At 41.1% G+C, this 21875-nt stretch overlaps 1 protein-coding gene across 2 annotated transcripts in view; it reads left to right on the plus strand.

Annotated features, from left to right (window-relative positions):
* The first annotated feature begins 8026 nt into the window (after positions 1-8026).
* The window catches only part of RB1 (RB transcriptional corepressor 1), a 120325-nt gene continuing 106476 nt past the window's right edge, over positions 8027-21875 (plus strand). Inside the window, exons 1-2 of one of the 2 annotated variants that reach the window (XM_027557242.1) lie at positions 8027-8347; positions 11094-11220. In XM_027557242.1, coding sequence (XP_027413043.1) covers positions 8211-8347; positions 11094-11220 — 264 coding nt within the window. In that variant the 5' untranslated portion in view covers positions 8027-8210. Of the gene's footprint in view, positions 8348-8680; positions 8940-11093; positions 11221-21875 lie in introns of those variants that run through there. The other variant, XM_027557243.1, reaches the window with a different exon arrangement.

The raw sequence follows: 21875 nt of genomic DNA on the forward strand, positions 1-21875 counted from the left end.
CTTCCATAAATTGAGTTGTGGTGCTGGCAGAGGCACTGAGGGCCAGGAAGGCAAGCTCATAACCACATTAGTCACCGGTTCTGATAAAGATGAATCACTATCTCCTCCTTCTCAGTATAATCAATCTGCCATCAAGTGGCAGACAGTCTTCTCAAAGAGTAATGCCTCATCAAAGGCTCAGTTTTGGTCTCCGAAAATAGCAAGTTGGGAGTTCAGCAATGGCACCAACTAGTAATCTAGCTAGAACAGAATTGGTGAAGAGACCATAGTTTTGGACCCATGCCAAGACTTTCATCCCTGCCACCATGACCTTTCTATCACAGGCTCTTTGTGCTAGCTGATACCACAATTATCTTGTTCACCTGGTGCCTGAGGACCTCTGCTGTGGTAGATGCTCTTTGGTGAAAATGAACATGAGACACAAAGATAGAAATGCTTTATTCTCAGTCCCTTAGATCCATCCACATTCTGTTTTCCAATGACTTAACCACAGAATGTGGTGTTGAGTCAAAACCCCATTGATCCCCATTCTAACTGGAGTTTAGCCTGGTGCCAAGTCTTTTAGCTTGGATTCTCTAGAAAATAGAGCCTTAGGGTCATTTGAAAGAAAAAGGAGTGAAGACGGGAGTGGGCAGGAGAGGAGGGGAAACTAATACTGGGTTGCCAAAAAGTTTGTTTGGAAGATCATATGGAAAAACCCAAACAAACTTTTTGGTCAACCCAGTATAATAGTGTAGTACTAAACTGGCTACCCAACTGACTGCTCAGTGTTGTGGACACATGCTAGTCATGGGGATATGCTACTTAGCGGAACAGACATAGATCTACCCTCATGGACAGACCTGGCTTTTGGGGCATGTAGACCATGCAGTTCTGTAACACTCCACGTTAGAAGGGCCTTGAACTTGATTTAAAGCTCTGTTGTCACCATCTTGGAAGTCTCAATAATTTTCGAACAATAGGCTCTACATTTTCATTTGACACCGAGCTCCATGAATTATGTTATCTGATCCTGTTAATATAAATTACAGTTTAGTAGGGGGATTGATCACGTTTTCTCTCCTGAAGAATGTGAATTGGTAGCATGGAGAGAAGGTTCTTGTGGCAGGAGAACAGAACAAAGAGATGAAGAATAGCAGCGTTCACAGTGCCTGCTGCTGGATAGATGACAAAATACATGGATGCAGCAGCAGGGAATCTTTCTTTGGTCTTCTGCTCTTTTTCCCTCTAAACTAATCATCAGTTCAGTTCAGTTCAATTGCTCAGTCGTGTCCAACTCTTTGTGACCCCATGAACCGCAGCACGCCAGGCCTCCCTGTCCATCACCAACTCCCGGAGTTCACCCAAACTCATGTCCATCAAGTCGGTGATGCCATCCAGCCATCTCATCCTCTGTCGTCCCCTTCTCCTCCGGCCCCCAACCTCCCCAGCATCAGGGTCTTTTCCAATGAGTCAACTCTTCGCATGAGGTGGCCAAAGTATTGGAGTTTCAGCTTCAGCATTAGTCCTTCCAATGAACACCCAGGACTGATCTCCTTTAGGACGGACTAGTTGAATCTCCTTGCAGTCCAAGGGACATTCAACAGTCTTCTCCAACACCAAAGTTCAAAAGCATCAATTCTTTGGTGCTCAGCTTTCTTTATAGTCCAACTCTCACATCCATACATGACCACTGGAAAAACTATAGCCTTGACTAGACAGACCTTTGTTGGCAAAGTAATGTCTCTGCTTTTTAATATGCTGTCTAGGTTGGTCATAACTTTCCTTCCAAGGAGTAAGTGTCTTTTAATTTCATGGCTGCAATCACCATCTGCAGTGATTTTGGAGCCCAGAAAAATAAAGTCTGACACTGTGTCCACTGTTTCCCCATCTCTTTGCCATGAAGTGATGGGACCAGATGCCATGATCTTAGTTTTCTGAATGTTGAGCTTTAAGCCAACTTTTTCACTCTCCTCTTTCACTTTCATCAAGAGGCTCTTTAGTTCCTCTTCACTTTCTCCCCTAAGGGTGGTGTCATCTGCATATCTGAGGTTATTGATATTTCTCCCAGCAATCTTGATTCCAGCTTGTGCTTCTTCCAGCCCAGCGTTTCTCATGATGTACTCTGCATATAAGTTAAATAAGCAGGGTGACAATATACAGCCTTGATATACTCCTTTTCCTATTTGGAACCAGTCTGTTGTTCCATGCCCAGTTCTAACTGTTGCTTCCTGACCTGCATACAGGTTTCTCAAGAGGTAGGTCGGGTTATCTGGTATGCTATCTCTTTCAGAATTTCCCACAGTTTATTGTGATCCACACAGTCAAAGGCTTTGGCATAGTCAATAAAGCAGAAATAGATGTTTTTCTGGAACTTCTTGCTTTTTCCATGATCCAGTGGATGTTGGCAATTTGATCTCTGGTTCCTCTGCCTTTTCTAAAACTAGCTTGAACATCAGGAAGTTCACAGTTCACGCATTGCTGAAGCCTGCTTTGGAGAATTTTGAGCATTACTTTACTAGAGTGTGAGATGAGTGCAATTGTGCGGTAGTTTGAGCATTCTTTGGCATTGCCTTTTTAAACCCTGAATAATTCAGGTAAACTGAGTAGGTTTCTATTCCTTGAAATCAGAAAGAATCTAAGCACACACATGTGGGAGGTGACTTAAATCATGGGAATGAAATAGAGCAAGAATAGAAGAGAGATGAAGATCTTCTAGGCCAGTGCTATCTCACAGCACCCATAAAGGAATGAACTTTCTAATTTTAATTTTTTGTGAAACATAAATTTTTGGAAAGTAAAATATGGAAAAGCACTAGAAAAACGAAATGAAACAAAAATGGCACACCAAACACAAGCTCACTCACACTTTCAAGTATTTCAGACATAAAACTGCATTTCGAAAAACAGAATTAAAACAAAAAATAACATAAGATAAAAGGAAAAAACTATAACAACTGCACTTTGTTCACTGAAAGTGTACAGATAGGTGATCAATATAGAGAATAGCTAATACACCCTTAATTTTCCATCACTCCACGGTCTAAACAAAAGGTTGGCAGTGAAGTGACAATTTCCTATATTAAATACTATAACAATATTTAATATTTTACATCTGTTAACATTTAAAGTTTTTAACATGATAATTGGATGTGTTTCTTCCTTGTTAAGTCCTCTAATGTAGCTTGGTTGTTGACAATGCCACTAGCATAATGTATATTTAAATTGTTTCTTTGTTGTTTTTGTTGTTATTTTCCGTTGTTTTTATTTTTATTTTTTGGCCACACTGTGGGGCAGTTGGGATCTTAGTTCCCTGATCAGGGATCAAACTCACACCCACTGCAGTAGAAGTGAGGAGTCTTAACTGCTGGACCACCACAGAAGTCCCTAAACTGTTTCTGTGTTGTATTTAAGAATACTAATAGCAGAGCAATCAGTCTCTTAAAGGTATGTTTAAGGAAATGGAAGAAAAGACTTTACTTTTTTTTTTTTTTTTCGCCACAAGGCTTGCGGGACATTAGTTCCCCAAGGAGGGATAGAAACTGGGCCCAGGAAGCAACAGTGCTGGGTCCTAACCACTGAGATTTTAAAGGAAATTCAGTAAGCTCAGATATTCATTCTTAACTTTTACTCCAAATGAAGCAAATGATGCTTTATTTTAAAAATTCATTTTCAATTCTTCATCAGTAGCCTGCTCCAAAGATTTATCCTATTACGTTAATAGTTACATTTAAATTATCTTTCAATGAAAGAAAGGAATTCTGGATTCATGAATTCCCTATGTGTGTCTATTTTCATAGAAAATAAAAATCCAAAATGTTTTCTCAAATTCATAGTTTTTTTATGTTTTATGTATAAATGCCACTGAAATTTGATGGCCTTGCTTCATCAGTCAGTTCATAGTTTCAGTACTTGGCTATGAGATATGGCTGTGAACTCAGTAGATGGGGAATTTCACTTCTAAGCAAAGTTAATACAAACACTCAGATATTTAATTCTTTGGAATTACTTCTCTGGTTATTATTCAGTTTACTACTATCATTACTAACCCACTACTGACGTGTCTTTTCTTGACAAGACAGAAAAGGCTTATTTCACCATCTGTAATTTAGGGTTAAAAATAAATGACACAAATTTTACTTCCCAACTTTAGCTGTGAATTTCAAAAACAGGCTTGATTAAAAATGAAAATGGCTGTAAAAATAAAATGACTGTAAAAATAACTAGTTGTAAACGGAAAAATTTACATTTCCACATATTTTTATTCACTTTTGGCTTACAGTTGAGAAACTAACCTTAAAAATTTCACTCTTTCACTAATGTGGTCCTATAGCACGTGACAAGGACACAGACCTACAATTCGTGCCACACACCTACTATTTGTCACACAAGTTGGAGAAATCTGAACCACTCTATACTCTGTTTAACCAGAGGTGTCCAACGATCACATGCTTGGATACTGCTGAAATGTTAAACTCCTATAAACGCTGTGAAACATTTACTCTTTTTTTTCATGTTTATAGAATGCTAATTATATTTTTGTGACCCTCATGGACTGTAGTCCACCAGACTCCTCTTTTCATGGAATTTTCCAGGCAAGAGTACTGGAGTGGGTAGCCTTTCCCTTCTCCAGGGGATCGTCCCAACCCAGGGATCGAACCCAGGTCTCCTGCTTTGCAGGTGGATTCTTTACTGTCTTAGCCAGCAGGGAAGCCTGAAACATTTACTCTTAACTTCTGTCCTTATTTCCTTGTGTACTAAACAGAAGTAGTTTGCAGACTGGCACTGGTCCAAGAACCACACTTTAAGCAGCACTGCTAGAAGAACTAGTAGAGGCGTTTATGAAGTAACAGAAGAGAGGAGGGGAACAAGGAGACCACGAATTTGTGGAAGACTATGGAAGCTTTAAGAGGAAGTAGTTCACTGTGTTAACTGCAATAAAGGTCAAGTAGGTTGAGACCAAAAGGAAGCCATGAGTTGACAATTAGGACACTGGTGACCTTTGAGAGAGTGGTTTCAGTGGAGCGCTGGAGGCAACACTAGCAGGCTGAGGAGTTGCAAGAGAAGCGCACACGGGGACTACCCTTTCAAGAAGCTAGATGGGAAAGAAATGGAGACAGTGTGGCAGTTTACAAGGAGGTCGAGGGGCTTTGCTGATGGGCCAATGTGGTTAAGAATCTGCCTTCCAACGCGGGGGACAAGGGTTTGATCCCTGGTCCTGGAACTAAAATCCCGCATGCCACGGGGCAGCTGGCCTGTTGCTGCAACTACTAAGCCCTCCAACTCTAGAGCTGGTGCTCCGCAACCAGAGAAGGCTCACGCACCACAATGAAGAGGCTGTGCACCAGGACAAAGAACCAGCACAGCGAAAAAAAAAAAAAAATCAAAAAAAAAAGTCAAAGGTAGACTTAGACTACGGAAGGCTTAAAAAAAAAAAAAAAGGTCTGATATCACTGAAGGGGCCTCAAACTGAAGAGAGTTCTGTCTCCAGGTAGAAAATCTAAGACAGAATTTTTTTTTTTTTTTTGGTTTTACAGTAATCTTAAAACTACTATGAAGGTGCAGAAAGATCGGGGGAAACTTCCTTGGAGAATCTGTAGACTTTCTAACACTTCTTTGGCAATGCAACAGAAAGCTGTGGGAGGAATACAGGGATTTTTAATTGACTCAGTTTCTCCTGAGTTTTGTATAAGGACTTTATTTTGGCTACATCAAACAGTGTACATGACCTTAGTTCCCCAACCAAGGCTCAAGCCCGTGCCCCCTGCTTTGGAAGCGCAGAGTCTTATCCACTGGATTTAATGCTCAGAGACTTAACCACTGGGAATTCCCAGGACTTTAAATGTATCCATGGTAAGATACACATCGTTTTGTAAAGTGAGAAATCTCTGAGCTATCATAATTACAGTAAACTCAGGTATTGACAAAATAGGTTTAATAAAGCAAGTCATATCTATATATGAAGAGAGTTTACTTCAGTTCCCAGACTTTCCTCTACTTTGACTCCATCCCGAGTTTTAGCAAAGAAGCATTTACCGTGTGCCCAACACCATGTTAGGTACTAAGGCTACATTAATGACTAGTCTCTATATGGAAGGAGTTCACTGGAGCAAAATTATTGGTTTTGATGCTTTTTGGTGGAAACAACTGAAAAGCCCAGCTCCATCAAGGTCAGCTCCAGGGCCAGTCAAATCAGAGGCTCAGTCACGTCACCAAAGACCCAGATTTTCTGATATTACTACTGAGCTATCTTTAGTATTTCTGCCTCATCCTCAGGTCAGCTTGTCTTAAGTCACTATGGCTGCAGCAATTGCAAGTGACACATTCTCAAAATAGTTAAGGGGTAGAACTATGTCATCTGTATCTCATTTTAGAGGCTCCCAGCTGACTGTCTTTGATCTTGCAAAAACCAAAACTGCATCTTACAAAAACCAAAACTGTACGCTGTGTTCCTTACTACCCTACTTGAATCCTGGGAAAAATGAGTGGAATTACCGCTGTGATGGTATTTGGCCTCTGAAGTTGGGTCTGGGCATGGACCCTAACTCCTGATAAACTTTTGAGTCCACAAGAGAGAGTTTCTGAACTTAGGCAGAACTTGTTGTTGAGTAGGCCAATAACTGCTAACCCCTTTTCACATTCTGGCATACACCATAATATACACAGAAAATGATAATCCATTGTATGGCCCACAGGGATAAACCCAAGAGCTACCACTTGCCTGAAGGCGTTGGCTGCCTCAGCCCTGCTGAGCTGTTCCAAGGATGAGGGAATTCACATCAGAGCACAGCTGTATTTTATTCATAGCACCTCAGTTTCGCTCCGAGCTGGCAACCCATAGCATCTGCCAGTGAGACAAAAGCAGGTACTCAAACTAGGCAATCTATTAGCATAAGTAAATACCAAGAGACAGGAAACAGTTTCTAAGTCAGTGTTTGACCACAGTAATTCCTGCAAACTCTTTTCTGATGTCTTTGTGCCTTGCACATGCTATTTCTCTCCTCTTGGTGTTTTCTTTAACACAACGTAATGGATAAGTAGAGTCAAATATATCTGGGTTCAAAACCTCTACACCCATCGGCTCTGTGTGTGTGTGTGTGTAAGTCACTCAGTCGTATCTGATTCTTAGAGACCCCATGGTCTGTAGCCTGTCAGCTCCTCTGTCCATGGAATTCTCCAAGCCAGAATACTGGAGTACTGGGCAAATGAATTAACTCTTTTGAACCTGTTTTCCCTATCTAAAGTGTAATACGACTACAACTCATTTTAAAGGGCTGTTTCTGAGGATTCGGTAAGATAATGAGGTAAAATGGCCAGAACAATCCCTTGCGCACATAGTAAGTCCTCCTTAGAGGTGAGGTCCGTCTGGCAAACTTCTATTCAAATGCCCCTGTTCCTGTGAAGATGTCCTTTAGACGTTTCGATGGTGCTTCCTGGTTTTACGCTACTATTAAAACCGCGCAGCACCTTGTCATCAGTTCTTTGCCCGCAGCCCCCACCCCTCTTCCCTCAAAGAACTCTCAAAAGGCCAGGTTCGTCGTCCCATACTTGGTCTCCGCTAGTAGTGGGCAATATCCAGCTCCTCATAGGTGTCCCAGAGGGTATTTGTTTTTGTTTTGGCTGACTTCGCTTAACGGATTGAGCGGGAGGAGCGCGGGCGAGCGGGAGGGTGCCGCCCACGGAGGAGAGGGGCGTGCCCGCCCCGGGTGCGCTCGCCCGATACTCCCCGGCGGGGGCCTCGGCTGTAGTCCCGGATCCACCCGGCTATAGCGAGGGAGCCCGCGCGTACCCACCGGGCCGGGCAGCGCCCTTACTCGGCCACCCACGCCCGCAGGGGCGAGTTTCGAGAAGAGGCAGGCTGAGGCGGCGGCAGCGGCTGCTGCCTCCGGGCGGCCGCCTGAGTTGCCGGCCCGGGACTCCCCGCCCGCTCGGCCCGCGCCTCGCCTTGCCTTGCCTCGCCTAGCCCAGCACCCCGGTGCCCTCCCGACGCCGGCGGGCCCGGGAGCCTCGCGGACGTGACGCCGCGGGCGGAAGTGACGTTTTCCCGCGGTTGGCCGCGGCGCTCGGTTGCCGGGCGAGGGAGGGCCGGCCCGGTTTTTTTCTCAGGGGAACGTTCAAATTATTTTTGTAACGGGAGTCGGCCGAGGACGGGGCGTGCCCGAGGTGCGCGCGTCCTCTCCCTTCCCCGGCCCTCCTCCAGCGCCCGCCGGCGCCTGCCCAGCGAGCGCGTCATGCCGCCCAAAACCCCCCGGAGAGCAGCAGCAGCCGCCGCCGCCGCCGCCGCGGAACCCCCGCCGCCGCCCCTGCCGCCGCCCCCTGAGGAGGACCCCGAGCAGGACAGCGGCTCCGAGGACCTGCCTCTGGCCAGGTGAGCGGGCCGAGCCACCGGCGGCGGGCGGCGAACGGGGAGGGCGCCCCGAGGCTGCGTCGGCGGGCGCCGCGGCGTCTAGGCGGGGGCGCGTCCCCGCGGGGCGCCGGTCCGGGCGGGAGGACGGTCCCCCCTCCACCACCCCTCGCGGCGGAGCGCCCGGAGGGAGCTGACAGGGGTCTCGGTGCGGGCGCCGCCAGGGGAGGGCGGCCGGGAGGGGGTCTCGGCTCCAGCTTGACAGGTGTCGGGCGGGTGGGGCTCGGGTCGCTGAGCGAAGTGACAGGTGCCGCCTTTGCTCCGCGAGACGGCCCTGCGCATCCGGCGGGTGATTTCAAGACCCCATCACACGCAAAAGAGAAAAAAAAGAAAAGAACTAACTGGTGTCTGCTGGACAGGTTTTTCTCCCCGTTGAGATTTGTGGTCCTCCAGTGGTCTTTTGACTTTCTCTTTTGGTCTCTAACGATGCAACAGTTGGAAGTTTTTTTTTTTTTCCACCCCCTCTGGGCGCGCAGCTGTATCTGAAGCCCAGTCCTGGGAGAGACAGCCAGAAAAGCCTTGGATGCGGCGGCAGAGATGCCCGCGGACGTGAAGGGTAGGGTCCTGAGTGTCAGTTATCCCCCAGGAAGCTCGGCTGAGGCGCCTTGTGGCGTTCTCTTAGAAGGGGGTTTTCGGTCTTGAGGATTCACGGCCATCGGTAGTGACTGGTGGAACGTAACTCTTTAGAAAGAACTCGTGCCTGGGCAAAAATATTGTGAGACGTTTAGCCCAAGAGCTTAAAAGTTCCTAAACTTTTCTCTTGTTTTCCAGAACTCTTGTTGCGTATTTTCATTGGCTTCAGCGTGCTTCGTTATTTCTTCCATTTTGCCTTTCGGCTTTGAGCCAGCAAGGATCCTGGTGTCCTTGTTGTTGTTTTTTGTTTGTTTGTTTCGTTTGTTGTAGTACAAAACGAGTGTTTTTGTGCTCACGTGGAATTATTTTTCTTCTCGTAAGTGGATTCTAAATTTAAGCAAGTCTACGATAATGCAGTGGAACTTGACAAGGGAGATAATGTATTGCAACATCTTATTTTTCTTGATTGTGATGCTTTATGGTTAGAACCAAAAATTGAACGAGTATAATTATCCATTATTATTGTCAGAGTTGGCCCTGCTTTGAGACTGCACATCAATTACAGTGAAATGGGACTCCTTTCTGTCTCCTTCCCACAGTTCTAGCCCATCAGCAGGTCCTATTTCTTTCACCTCCCCCTGCACTAAGAGAATTCGGGACAAATTGTTAAAGATTGGGAAAAGCTTTTGGAAATGGCTTGTGAAGGGCTATTAGAAATTCATATATGACTGTCTTATCAATTAAAAATCATTCTCACTAGTGGGGGAAAAAAAAAAGAAAGCCCAGGGATGTTCTAGGAGAAGACATTAGTTTCTGATTAAACTCTGATATGTCCAGTATTTTCCAGTTTCCCTTTGGTAAGAGCAGTGAAGTCTACTGCAAAGAACCCTGTTATCCACAGAGCATGGAAGCATTCTTGAATATTGTAGAGTAACCAGAAATGTTGAAGTTCTGACCATCACCTGGGAAAAGAAAGTCTTTTTTTCCTTCTATTTTCAAACACTTAATTTTATATACTTTTAAATGACGAAACTATCACAAATTCTTTAAGTCAGAACCACGCAAGATAGTCTGTTCTTGATTATTCTTACCCATAAAATGTGTCCTTATGGGCTATCAAACTACGGGTTAACTACTTAACAGAGATAGAACCACTGCCTGGCAGTCTGAAGCCAAGAATTTTACCTGGGGTGGGTTCAGGGCCCAGTCCAACTGCATTTCCAGTGATGGAGCCCATGTCAACTTTGAGAATTGAAAGTTTACTTAAGGGAAACAGCACACCATCTTCATTCTTGAGATAACCAAAAGTTAATTATGTTTCAGAGAAGGGTTGGCAGTCTGGAATAGTGCTCAAGGGCCAGGATTATAGAGTTAGATTATTGGGTTTCTATCAGGGTTTCTGACATACTGTCTGTGATTTCAAGTGAGTGCTTTAACTTCTCTGATTTGGTATTTATCTGTAAAACAGGGTAAGAGGACTTATCTAATAGGCCGATGTGGGGATTCAATCTACCTTCATCTAAGGTACTTTGTGTGGGATCATAATAAATACTAAAAAATTATAAGCTATTCCTTGTACTACTACTATTATTATTAGAGGTCAAGTAGACATTAACTGATTGAAAAAGAATTAGCCAAGAAGAATTTTTTGACTGCCTGTCTTGGTTAAGGAAAATCAGGAAGAAAAGGCTGAATTTAATCCTCATCTAAGAACTACTAGTAAGTAGATTAAATAAACCACTGTGAAGGGTAAACTGAATTTTAGCAAAAGTTAGTGATATTAAATTGGTTTTGTAATATTATCTATTGCTTTCCTCTTGCTGTTAACCAACCCAACTTTCCCAAACAGTTTTAGCTCTTGTACTTACTTTAAGCTACTTTGCTGCTCTGAAGTATGTGATTCACCAGACCAGCAAACATTTTTCACTGTGTGGTATTACCATTCTGGAAAGACTGAAAAAGATGAATATATGTTTAAATTCTAAGTGTAATTTTTTTCAAAGATAAATAAGATTCTAAAGTATTTAGTGATGCTGTCTTTCAGGATAGTGCTATTCTGTGCAAACTATTGAAACAAATATTTATCTGATTAATTTGATTGAAATATGTGCCTATTATATATTTTTTCATTTGGTAGGCTTGAGTTTGAAGAAACTGAAGAACCTGATTTTACTGCATTATGTCAGAAATTAAAGCTACCAGATCATGTCAGAGAAAGAGCTTGGTTAACTTGGGAAAAAGTTTCATCTGTGGATGGAGTATTGGTAAGGAATGTCAAAATTTTTTGAAAACATTTTCTTAATTTCAGAAATAATTTTTAATCACCATAGAAAATTTGGAAAGTGGAAAATTTATAAAGCAAAGCTACTAATAATCCTATTACCCAGAGGTAGTTTATTTCTGATAACATTAAAAATTTTTAAAAACCCATCTCTCCATGTAAGCCCCTTACCAAAGTATTTTAAAACAAATCTTAGGTTTTATATTTTATTCATAAATAGTTCACTATGCTATAAAGACTTTTTAAAAAACAAAAAATGACTCATAAAATAATTTTAATATCATAATGCATAATCAGTATTGAAATTTCCTGATTGCCTTATAATTATTTATTTAGAATTCAGAATCTTTGATAATATTTTGATATTCCATTTTTTCTTGAATACATACACATATATATTCAACATCTATGTATATAATAATATCACTAGCAAATAATTATTGACACTTTATATGTACTAGAGAATATTGTAAGCACTTTGCAAGTAACTCATCTGACAAGCCTTTAAGATGTGAAGCATAAAATCCTTATTTTACATGTAAAATGTAAAATCTTCATTTTATAAATGAAGATACTGAAGCTGAGTGAGATTGAGTAACTTAACTAAGGATCTTGACTAATAAGATCTAAAATACAGATTTGGGATCATACATATAGTTATATATGTAATTATATGTAGTTTTTGTAAAATTAAAAAAATTTTTTTTCTTAACATGAGCATTTTATGTTGTTAAATATTTTTTGATATATTTGATAATGTCATTTCCAGTGGTGTTATAATATTTTATCCATTAGATGTATTCTGATTTGTTAGCTTTCTGTTATTTGACATTTCCCCCCCAACTTTTTGGAGCTGTATACACAATGTGATAAACATCCTTATTCATAAGAGTGATACCTGGCACAAATTAAGTCTTCAATTATTTGTTAAATGGATTAATGAACAAATCTCTGATTATTAGGATAAATTCTTACAATTTGAATTACTGAGTCAGAAGCTATGAGCATTTATAAAACTATTGGTAATTTTTGCTAAATTGCACTCTAATCACTTTTAATGAGTTTACGTTTTCATTCAGCATTGTATTAGAGTACACTGCTGACTTGGTTTTTTACTCATCCAATCAACGCAGCAAAATATGTTTATATACATCCCATAAAAATACTATTTATAACTGTTAAAAAAAATCTCTAGTGTTTTAGTCTGTTTGGACTATTAAAATAAATATCTTAGACTGGATAGCTTGTAAACAATAGAAATTTATTTCTCACTGTTCTGGAGCTGGGAAGTCCAAGATCATGGTGCAGGCAGATTCTGGGTCTAGTAAAGGCACACTTCTTTATTCACAGGGAATTCACAGATAGTGCCTTGTCACTGGCCTCAGTTGGCAGAACCGGTGGGAGCTTTTGCTGGCCTCTTTCAGAAGGGCACTGATTCCATTCATGAGGGCCCTTCCCTACTGACCTAATCACTCCTGAAGGCTCTACCTCCTGATATCATCTTGTTGGGCATCAGGTTTTCAGCATCTGAATTTGAGGGGAACACAAGCATTCGGTCTGTCAGTTCAGTCGCTCAGTCGTGTCCGACTCTTTGTGACCCCATGAATTGCAGCACGCGAGACCTCCCTGTCCATCACCAACTCCCGGAGTTCACTCAGACTCATGTCCATCGAGTCAGTGATGCCATCCAGCCATCTCCATCCTCTATCGTCCCCTTCTCCTCCTGCCCCAATCCCTCCCAGCATCAGGGTCTTTTCCAGTGAGTCAACTCTTCGCATGAGGTGGCCAAAGTATTGGAGTTTCAGCTTCAGTATCTGGTAATAAAAAAAAAAGAGAAAACAAACCTCACAATTTCCAAAGATTTGAACATATTCTAGAACTGCATACTAAAAAGGCATTCTTGAAGTATCTTGGATGAATGACTTTGGTATTATCATCCCAAAGCACCTAATATGTATTTCCACTGATTTGGGTACATCATGTACAAAGCCATTTCTTTGCGTGTGCTGTTAAAGAGAGTCATCACTCCTTCACTTCTCTATCTTCCATAAATACTAAGCTTTTACTTTTCAGAAAGTTGAAAAGGGGTAGTTGATTATAGACAGTATTGGTATAGTATTGGTAAGTGCAGATAGTTGCCAAATAAGTGAGTTGTGTTCCAGCTTTCTTGAAAGTGAAAGTCACTCAGTTATATGGAACTCTGATCCGTGGAATTCTCCAGGCCAGAATACTGGAGTGGGTAGTGTTTCCCTTCTCCAGGGGATCTTCCGAACCCAGGTCTCCCACATCACAGGTGGATTGTTAACCAGCTGAGCCACAAGGGAAGCACTGGAGTGGGTAGCCTATCCCTTCTCCAGCAGATCTTCCTGACCCAGGAATCCAGATCTCTTAGTAAGTATAATAATGTAGTTAGATTTGCAGGCTAGTTCACAGGAAACTTTTTTAAAAAGACTGAATTCTAGCAGTAATAGTTTTGGGCTTCGGACCTTCATATATACATATATAAATAAACAAATGTTACTGCTTTTTATCCTACCCTTTTCTTTCTCCTGGCTTTGTCCCTATCTTCCATGGGAACTGGCATAGTTTAAAACTCATCTCCTGATGATGCTCTTGATGGGGACTAAGAGATGAGAAGTCATTCCTGGTTGTGTGCTGAGGAAAATAAGAAAGGAACTTCATGTTACAGTTGGAATTTGGGGCATCTTTTCGTTGGGTATGACAGGATGATGTTGTATTTTTCTGTTACAGTTCACTAGACTCTTCCAAGAAATGTTATTTTCAGTGATAGTTAAGTTTTTGAGAGTTGGCCTGATAATTTAATCTTCATTTATGTGGTAATTTCTAAGGGAGAATGTGACACAGTGAATGCTGAGAAGCCAGAGAGTGACAAAATGAACCTGTTTCTGATGCAGCCATTCTAGTTGTACTTGGCTATCTTCTTTGAAACAAGAAGAATGTGGTAACTCAGGGTAATTTTTGGCAACTGAAAATAGATAATGTTTATTGAAACAAAGGATGGGTTAAGAGCAAGAATTTGTCATGAGACTGGACTAACTCAAGTTTCAAATCTGCCATTTACTGCCTCTGTGATCTTGAAAAGGTACCTAAAATCTCCAAGTCTCAATTATCTTATTTGTAAATGGAACTAACAATAATTTCTGGGTCTTGGAGTTATTTGGTAGATTAAATTCATGCATATAAAGCATTTATTAGTGTAAATGAGTGCTTATATTTGGTCATGACTAATGAGCTACTGCAGAAAATCTTATATTAATATTTTTTAAAAGAATTTAAGGATCAGTTAAAATGGTTTAAGTTTTAAATGGATGTATAGTGATTCTGATGTGGCACTTTCATTAAAATTTACATTTTTAGGTTCTTGAGAGTAAAAAAAAGTTGTTTATACGTGCAGGAAAGCATATATTAATCCTTTTAAAGGAAAGGTTTGTGGTATTTTGTCTAGAAATTTCTCCTTTTTGTATAAATGTTTAGTAAGTGTGTAATATGTGGTTGCTGTCATATGATTAAATTGTGTTCATGCTGCTTAACAGCATATGAATAAAATAAGAAATTGGTCAGATGTCCTTCACATACTGTGACTTATGGTAAATCAGTTGTTGGAATATTGGTTCTCTTTCTGCATCTTGAATGACAGTGTGGCAGAGAAGAAATAAACCTTGGACCTCAGGGCAAAAAACTCTTATTGTAGTTGTAATGTAGCTATATGATTTTAGGCAAATTGGTTAATCCCAGTCTCAGTTTGCTCATCTGAAAAGCAGAAATGACATCTGAATATCATCCTTTTAGGCTTTTGCATAGGGGTGTGTGTGTGTATTTGTATGTTTGTATGTTTATTTGTGTGTGTATATATTCAAGGGCTTTGAAATATATTACCCTTGATAGAAGCATTTTAGAGGTAATTACATTTAGAAAGATAATTGAAGAGAATAGTTTGGAATTAGAGTAAAACTAGGCATTCTATTTAAGCTGTGCTGCAAAAATATGAAGAGGTTTCTTAATAACCTTAGCAGAATATATATTTTAAAATTATGTATAATGAAAATTTTCTTTACCTGTAATTTTTTAGTCCTTATACACCCTATCTACTTGAAGATGGTGCTTATATTCTGATTGCTTGTGGGTTTTGCTGAGCAAAATACATTTAAGAACATGTTTGTGTGTGTGTCGTCAGCCGCGTCTGACTCTCTGCGACCCTGTGGACTGTGAACTGCTAAAGAACATGGACGTGAGTGTTACATTTGTATTACAGATGTAGGATATCTGCAGGTTCTTTTATTTCTGATTCTACTTCTAAGATTAATTTCTAAAGACATTTTATTTTGGAGAGTTTCAGATATTTATATAAGTAGGTTAAAGAAAATAGTATGAACTCTCACGTAACTCTTAACCAGCTTCAGTAGTAAAAGTCATGGCCAAACTCTGTTTCTCCCTGACTCCAGATTATTTTAAAGTAAATCCAAGATATGATATTTCATCTATACATATTTCAGTATGTATGGGGGGAAAAAAAAGAACTCTTTAAAAAAATGACCACAAGAAATTTCCTGGTGTTCCTCTGATCAGGATTCCACACTTCCACTGCAGGGGTCATGGACTGAATCCCTGATTTGGAAACTAAGATCCTACAAGCTGCACCAGAAGACAATCCCCTCCAAACACAGAAGCACCACAGTTCATCATATCTGATAAAATTAATGAAAATTCCTTAATATCAAATATCCATTGTTTGAATTATCTTGTTTCAGAAATTCTTTTCAGTAAGTTCAGGATTTAAATAAGGCCTACACAGTGTGATTGGTTGATTTGTGTCTTAAATCTCTTTCAGTCTGTAGATTTTGCCTTTTCCTTCCCTCCCCCTTTTCCTTTCTTTTCTTATTCTTTTTTTTCAATGTATTTGTTGAAGAAACTGGAGTTTTTATCCTGTGAGATTTTTTACTGTGTGTATTTTACAGATTGTACCTCCTTCATTGTTTAACATATTTCCTAATTCTCTGTGTTTTCTAGAAATGATTGTAGAGGCCTGATCAGATCCTGGTTTGATATTTTTCAGAAGAAATGCTTCAGAGATGTTGTTGTGTATGCCTATTGGTAGACACATAATGTCTTGTTCTCTCTCTTTTAATGTAAGCTATTATTGATGACCATTGACTGGAGCCATTAGAGGAACTAATCTTTCCCTTTTCAATTATTAGTTGTAATTCTTCTGTAAATAGAAACTTTCCTCCATCAACTGTGTTTATTCTGAAGTATAGATCATTCAGGAAAGGTAGGATAAGTGCTTTATTCTTTGTGTTTATTGACTAGTTTTCAAACTGATGAGTTGGTCTTATAACATTCCCCAAAAGTGACCAATGATTATAATCATCTTTTCAAGTATTAATATTATCTTATAATACCAATAGACCAGTTTGACTATACATAGACATTTAATAAGATCTTTACTCAAAAATAACATTCAGGTGATCCTTGAATAGTGCTGGGGTTAGGGGCAGCAAACCTCCACACAGTCGACAATCTGTATTACTTATGGTTGACCCTCTGTATACACAGTTTCTTCATATACATGGTTCCTCCATTTCTGTAGTTTCACATCTGAGAGTTTAGCCAATCTCAGCTCATGTAGTACTATAATATTTACTATTGGAAAAAAAATGCCTATAGTGTAGTACTATAGTCTTGCAAAAGAGCTGACTCACTGGAAAAGACCTTGATGCTGAAAAGGATAGAAGGCAAGGGGGGCCGGGCGGCAGCACAGGATGAGACGGTTAGATAGCATCACCAACTCAATGGACATGAATATGAGCAAATTCTAGGAGATAGTGAAGGACAAGGAAGCCTGGCGTGCTGCAGTCTGTGGGGTCGCAAAGAGTTGGACACAACTTAGCGACTAGAAAACAACAGTAGCCTTTACTATTGAAAAAGTATATAACACACAGTTTGCAGCCATATTCTTCAAGAGTCAGCTGTATTTTGTAATTTCAAGAATGAAATGGAAATCAGATCATGTAGTATTTAACCTTAGGGATTGTCTTTTTTTTCCAAGCATCATTCCCTGGAGACACATTGATGTTAAATGTCATTATATTTGTTTGCTAAGGGTGCCATAAAAAATACCACAGACTGAGTGGGTTAGACAACAGAAATGTGTTTTCTCACAGTTCTGGAGGCTGGAAGTCCGAGATAAATTATGGGCAAGTTTGGTTTCTTCTGCGGCCTCCCTCCTTGGTTTGCAGATGGCTGCCTTCTCCTTGTCTTCTGGAATGGTTTTCCTGTGCACAAATCCCTGGTGCCCTTTGGGTGTCCAGACTTCCTGTTCATGTAAGGATGCTAATCAGATTCAATTAGGTTTACATTTCTGTCCTCATTTTAACTTATGTACCACTTGAGACCCTATCTCCAAACACAGTTATGTTCTCAGATACTTAGGGCTCCGGCTTCAACATAGGAATTTTGTGGAGGGAACACAATCCAGCTCATTGAAAATAGTTTGTTTCTTTGTTATTTTTTGGAAGTATTCCATGGTATGGCTGGACCACAGTTTTGTTTAACCATTCACTTATTGAAAGGTGGCTGTGTTGTTTGCAGGTTTTAGCTGCTATGAATGAAGCTTCTATATCTATATCATTTGTTATAGATTTTTATTGTGGACATCAGTTTTCCACTCTTTAAACACCAAGGAGTGTTGTTGTTGGATCCTATTGCAGAGATCCTATGGTAAGAGTATGTTCATTTTTGTAGGAAACCTCCAAAATGTGTCCAGAGTGGTGGTACCATTCAAGAAAGCACTGCTGCTTTGATATTTTTGCGAGCATTTGGTGTTGTCACTGTCTTGCATTTTGGCCATTCTAATAGGTGTGATATCTCACGGTTTTAATTTGTAATTCTCTTAACGGCATATGATGCTGAACATCTTTTCATATGCTTATTTGCCATCTGTACATCTTCTTTGGAGAGGTGTTGACACCTTGTGCCAATTTTTTAATCTGTTGTTTATTTACTCATTGTTGAGTTTTAGGAGGAGTTTGTGTGTTTTAGAAAACAGTCCTCTTTAGATATTCCTTTTGCCAGTATTTTCTCCCATTCTCTGGCTTAACTTCTCATTCTCTTGACAGTGTCTTTCGGCGAGCAGAAATAATTTTAATAAAGTCCAGGTTATAAATTCTTTCTTTTATGAATCATGCCTTTGGTATTGTATCATTATCATTTCCATCACACTTCCTGATTTCAAACTATTACACAGCTGTAGTCATCAGAATAGAATGGGATTTAGCATTCAGACAGACACATAGATCAAGAGAAAAAGAGAGCCCAGAAATAAACCCCTACACATATATGGTCAGTTAATTTATGATAGAAGAAGCCAAGAATATTCAATGGTGATAAGACCATCTCTTCAGTAAAGGGTTCTGGGAAAACTAGACCAGTGTCTCACACTATAGATAAAAATAAACTCATTGGATTAAGAGACTTGCGCATAAGAAACCATAAACTCCTAGAAGAAAACATAGGTGCAAGCTCCTTGACCACCGTCTTGGTGATGATTTTTTGAATTTGACAGTGATGATTTTTTGAATTTGACACCAAAAGCAGAGCGAACAAAAGCAAAAATAAGTAGAACTACATCAAAATAAAAAGCTTCTGATAGGAAAGGAAACATTGACAAAATGAAAAGGCAACCTACCAATTGGGAGAAAATATTTGCAAATCTTGTATCTAATAAGGAGTTAATATCCAAAGTACTTAAAGAACAAATAATCCAGTTTAAAAAAAAATGGGCTGAGGGACTGAATAGGTATTTTTCCATGGAAGACACACAGATGGCTAACAAGTACATGGTGCTTAACCTCTCAAATCACCAGGGAAATGCACATCAAAACCACAGTAAAATGCCACTCCCATCTGTTAGAATGGTTATTATCAAAAAGACAAGAAGTAACAAGCGTTGGTGACAATATAGAGAAAAGGGAACCGTACATTGTTCCTAAGAATGTATATTGGTGCATCCACTGTGAAAAACCGTACCTGGGGAGGAGAGATCAAGATGGAGTAGACCTTCACTCACCAACACATCAAAACCACAACTACATATAGAGTGGTGCTTGGTAAAATTGATTTGGGAACTAGCCAGATGGCTCTTTCACAACCAAGGCTGTAAAGGAAGAACTACACAAAGGCTGGCAGAAAGGGAGGAGAAGCAGTCTGGTCTGGTTGGGACCTGCACCCGCTAGTGGAGGGTACGGAAGGGGAGGGAGATGGCACAGGCTTGGGGATTTTCCCTGGGGGGGTGAGGGATTTGAGCCACGTATTAGGCAACCTAGCCCACGGGTCCAACCCTGGGAATACGACCCCTTTAGCTGGTTTGGAAACCACTGGGGCTTACCGGAGGGCTCTAAGAAACCAAGACTCGGCCCTTGAAGGACATGCACAGACTTGCCTCCTCCCGGTCACAGCACAGAGTCAGCAGATGGAAAACTTCCTTGGGCTCTGGCCGGCTTACCAGGACCATCCCAGTGTATCCCGCAGCCTGCTCAGGGCTCCTGCTCCAGCGCCTCTTGCCCTGGCGCTGCACCTACTGAGGCGCGGGCTGCTCCTGAGAGTGCGCACACTTGGAGGGCTGCGAGCCTGCTTGCACACTGCTCCTGACTCTGACCAGTGTGGAGGCAGACATTGCCAGCCTGGGTGTCAGAGTGTACACCCTGGAGGAAGCAAAGCTGCATCCCAGGCGGAGAATGTTGTCACTTGGTAGGCCGACCTTGCACACACTTGAGGGGGAGTAAAACTAGCTCTAGGGTGGGGCCTGCCATCGCAGGCTTGTGTGTCTCTGCGCACATCTGGAACGGAGTGAAACCGGGTCAGTGAGCGCGGGCGCCAGCTCAAGTCCTGACCCGGCCTCTAACCAAGGCATGCACGCCCGGGGTTGGGGAGGGAGAGAAACCAGCACAGAAGTTGAGCCCCGTGTCCTCAGCACTGGACGCGCCCCATATCTAGACAGGGACTCCTGTCAGAAACCCACTTTCCTCCTAGCAGAAACCCACTTGCCTCAGTACTCTGGTTCCAGCCGCTGGAGCCCCGCCCCCACCCCTTATAGGGTGGAGACCGCCCTTGAGCAGAGAAGCCCCAGTTCGGACTGTAGCTGCTCCAACTTCAACCCATCAGAATGATGGCTGCCCGCACAGCCCGGGGGACGAGAGCCTGCGCTCGCTCGCTTCTGATCCAGCAGCTCGCAGATCAGAGCCACTGGGCACATGCAGACTTTATTGGGACACCGCTCCGCCCTCCAACCCCCCCCTCCCCCCCCCCCCCCCCCCCCCCCCCCCCCCCCCCCCGCCCCATGAGGCCATGCCACCAAGACTGGGATAGGTAACTGTTTCACCTAATTTCATGGTGACGGAAAAGGCTGAACAAAATGAGAAGACGGAGAACTATATTTCAAATGAAAGGGCAAGAAGAAACCCCTGAAAAAAAATCTCTGATGAAACGGAGGTAAATACCTTATAAAGAATCCAATAGTAATAAGAATGCTAACTGAACTGGGAAAAAGAATAGATGAACACAGAATTTTAACAAGGGATTAGAAAACACATTACAAAAGAACCAGTCAGAGCTAGAAAACAGGATAACTGAAATGAAAAACACTAGAGAGAAGAGCAGGTTAGGTGATACAGAAGAATGCATGAGGTATCTGATAGAATAATGGAAATCACCTGGTCGCAACAGCAAAAAGAAAAAAAATTTTTATTGAGAATTGTTTAAGGGACTTTGGGTGCAACATTAGGTGTACTGAAAATCACATTAATAGGGGTTCCAGAAGGAGAAGAGAGGGAGAAAGAGGTAGAAAATTTGTCTCATGAAATTATGGCTGAAAACTTCCCAAACATAGACAGGAAACAGACATCCAGGTGCAGGAAACACAGTCACAGACAGTATGAACCCAGGGCATATCCTCAGTAAAATGGTGAAAGTTAAAGAGAATTCAAAAGGCAGCAAGGGAAAAAGAGGCACATGCGTTTCTATTATAATAATGTGTCTTCTCCTTCACTCTCTTTTTAAAAGTTAATCTGACTGTAGGCTTTTTAAATTTTATTGATCTTTTTAAAGTATCAGCTTTTGATTTCCTTGGTTTTTCTGTTGATTTTCTATTTTCAGTGATTCTTTTGTATTTAGCTGACCTTTTGTATTGAAATGTTTAAATTCCTTTCTTGTTTCCTTTTGTGTATATTCTTTGTTTTCTTTGTCATTACCATGGGGATTACATTTAGCATCTTAAAGTTTTATACTCTAATTTGAATTTTTTCAAGCTTAACTTCAATAATATAGAGAATTATACTTCATTAGCCCTGTCCAAACTCCTTTCAGTTATTGATGTCACAAAAGTATGCCTTTTTATATCCAGAGTCCAAAAACATAAACTAATGATTTTGTAATGCATCAGTCTCTTAAATTATATAGAAACAAAACGTGGAGTTATACACTATTATTGTAATAGTAATATCTTTTCTATCTTTTCTTCGTCAGTTTTTCAGCACTCAACTTTCTTTATAGTTCAACTCTCACATCCGTACATGACCACTGGAAAAACCATAGCCTTGACTAGATGGACCTTTGTTGAAAAAG

The sequence above is a fragment of the Bos indicus x Bos taurus genome, chromosome 12, assembly GCF_003369695.1.
Source record: "Bos indicus x Bos taurus breed Angus x Brahman F1 hybrid chromosome 12, Bos_hybrid_MaternalHap_v2.0, whole genome shotgun sequence".
NCBI classification, from domain to species: domain Eukaryota; kingdom Metazoa; phylum Chordata; class Mammalia; order Artiodactyla; family Bovidae; genus Bos; species Bos indicus x Bos taurus.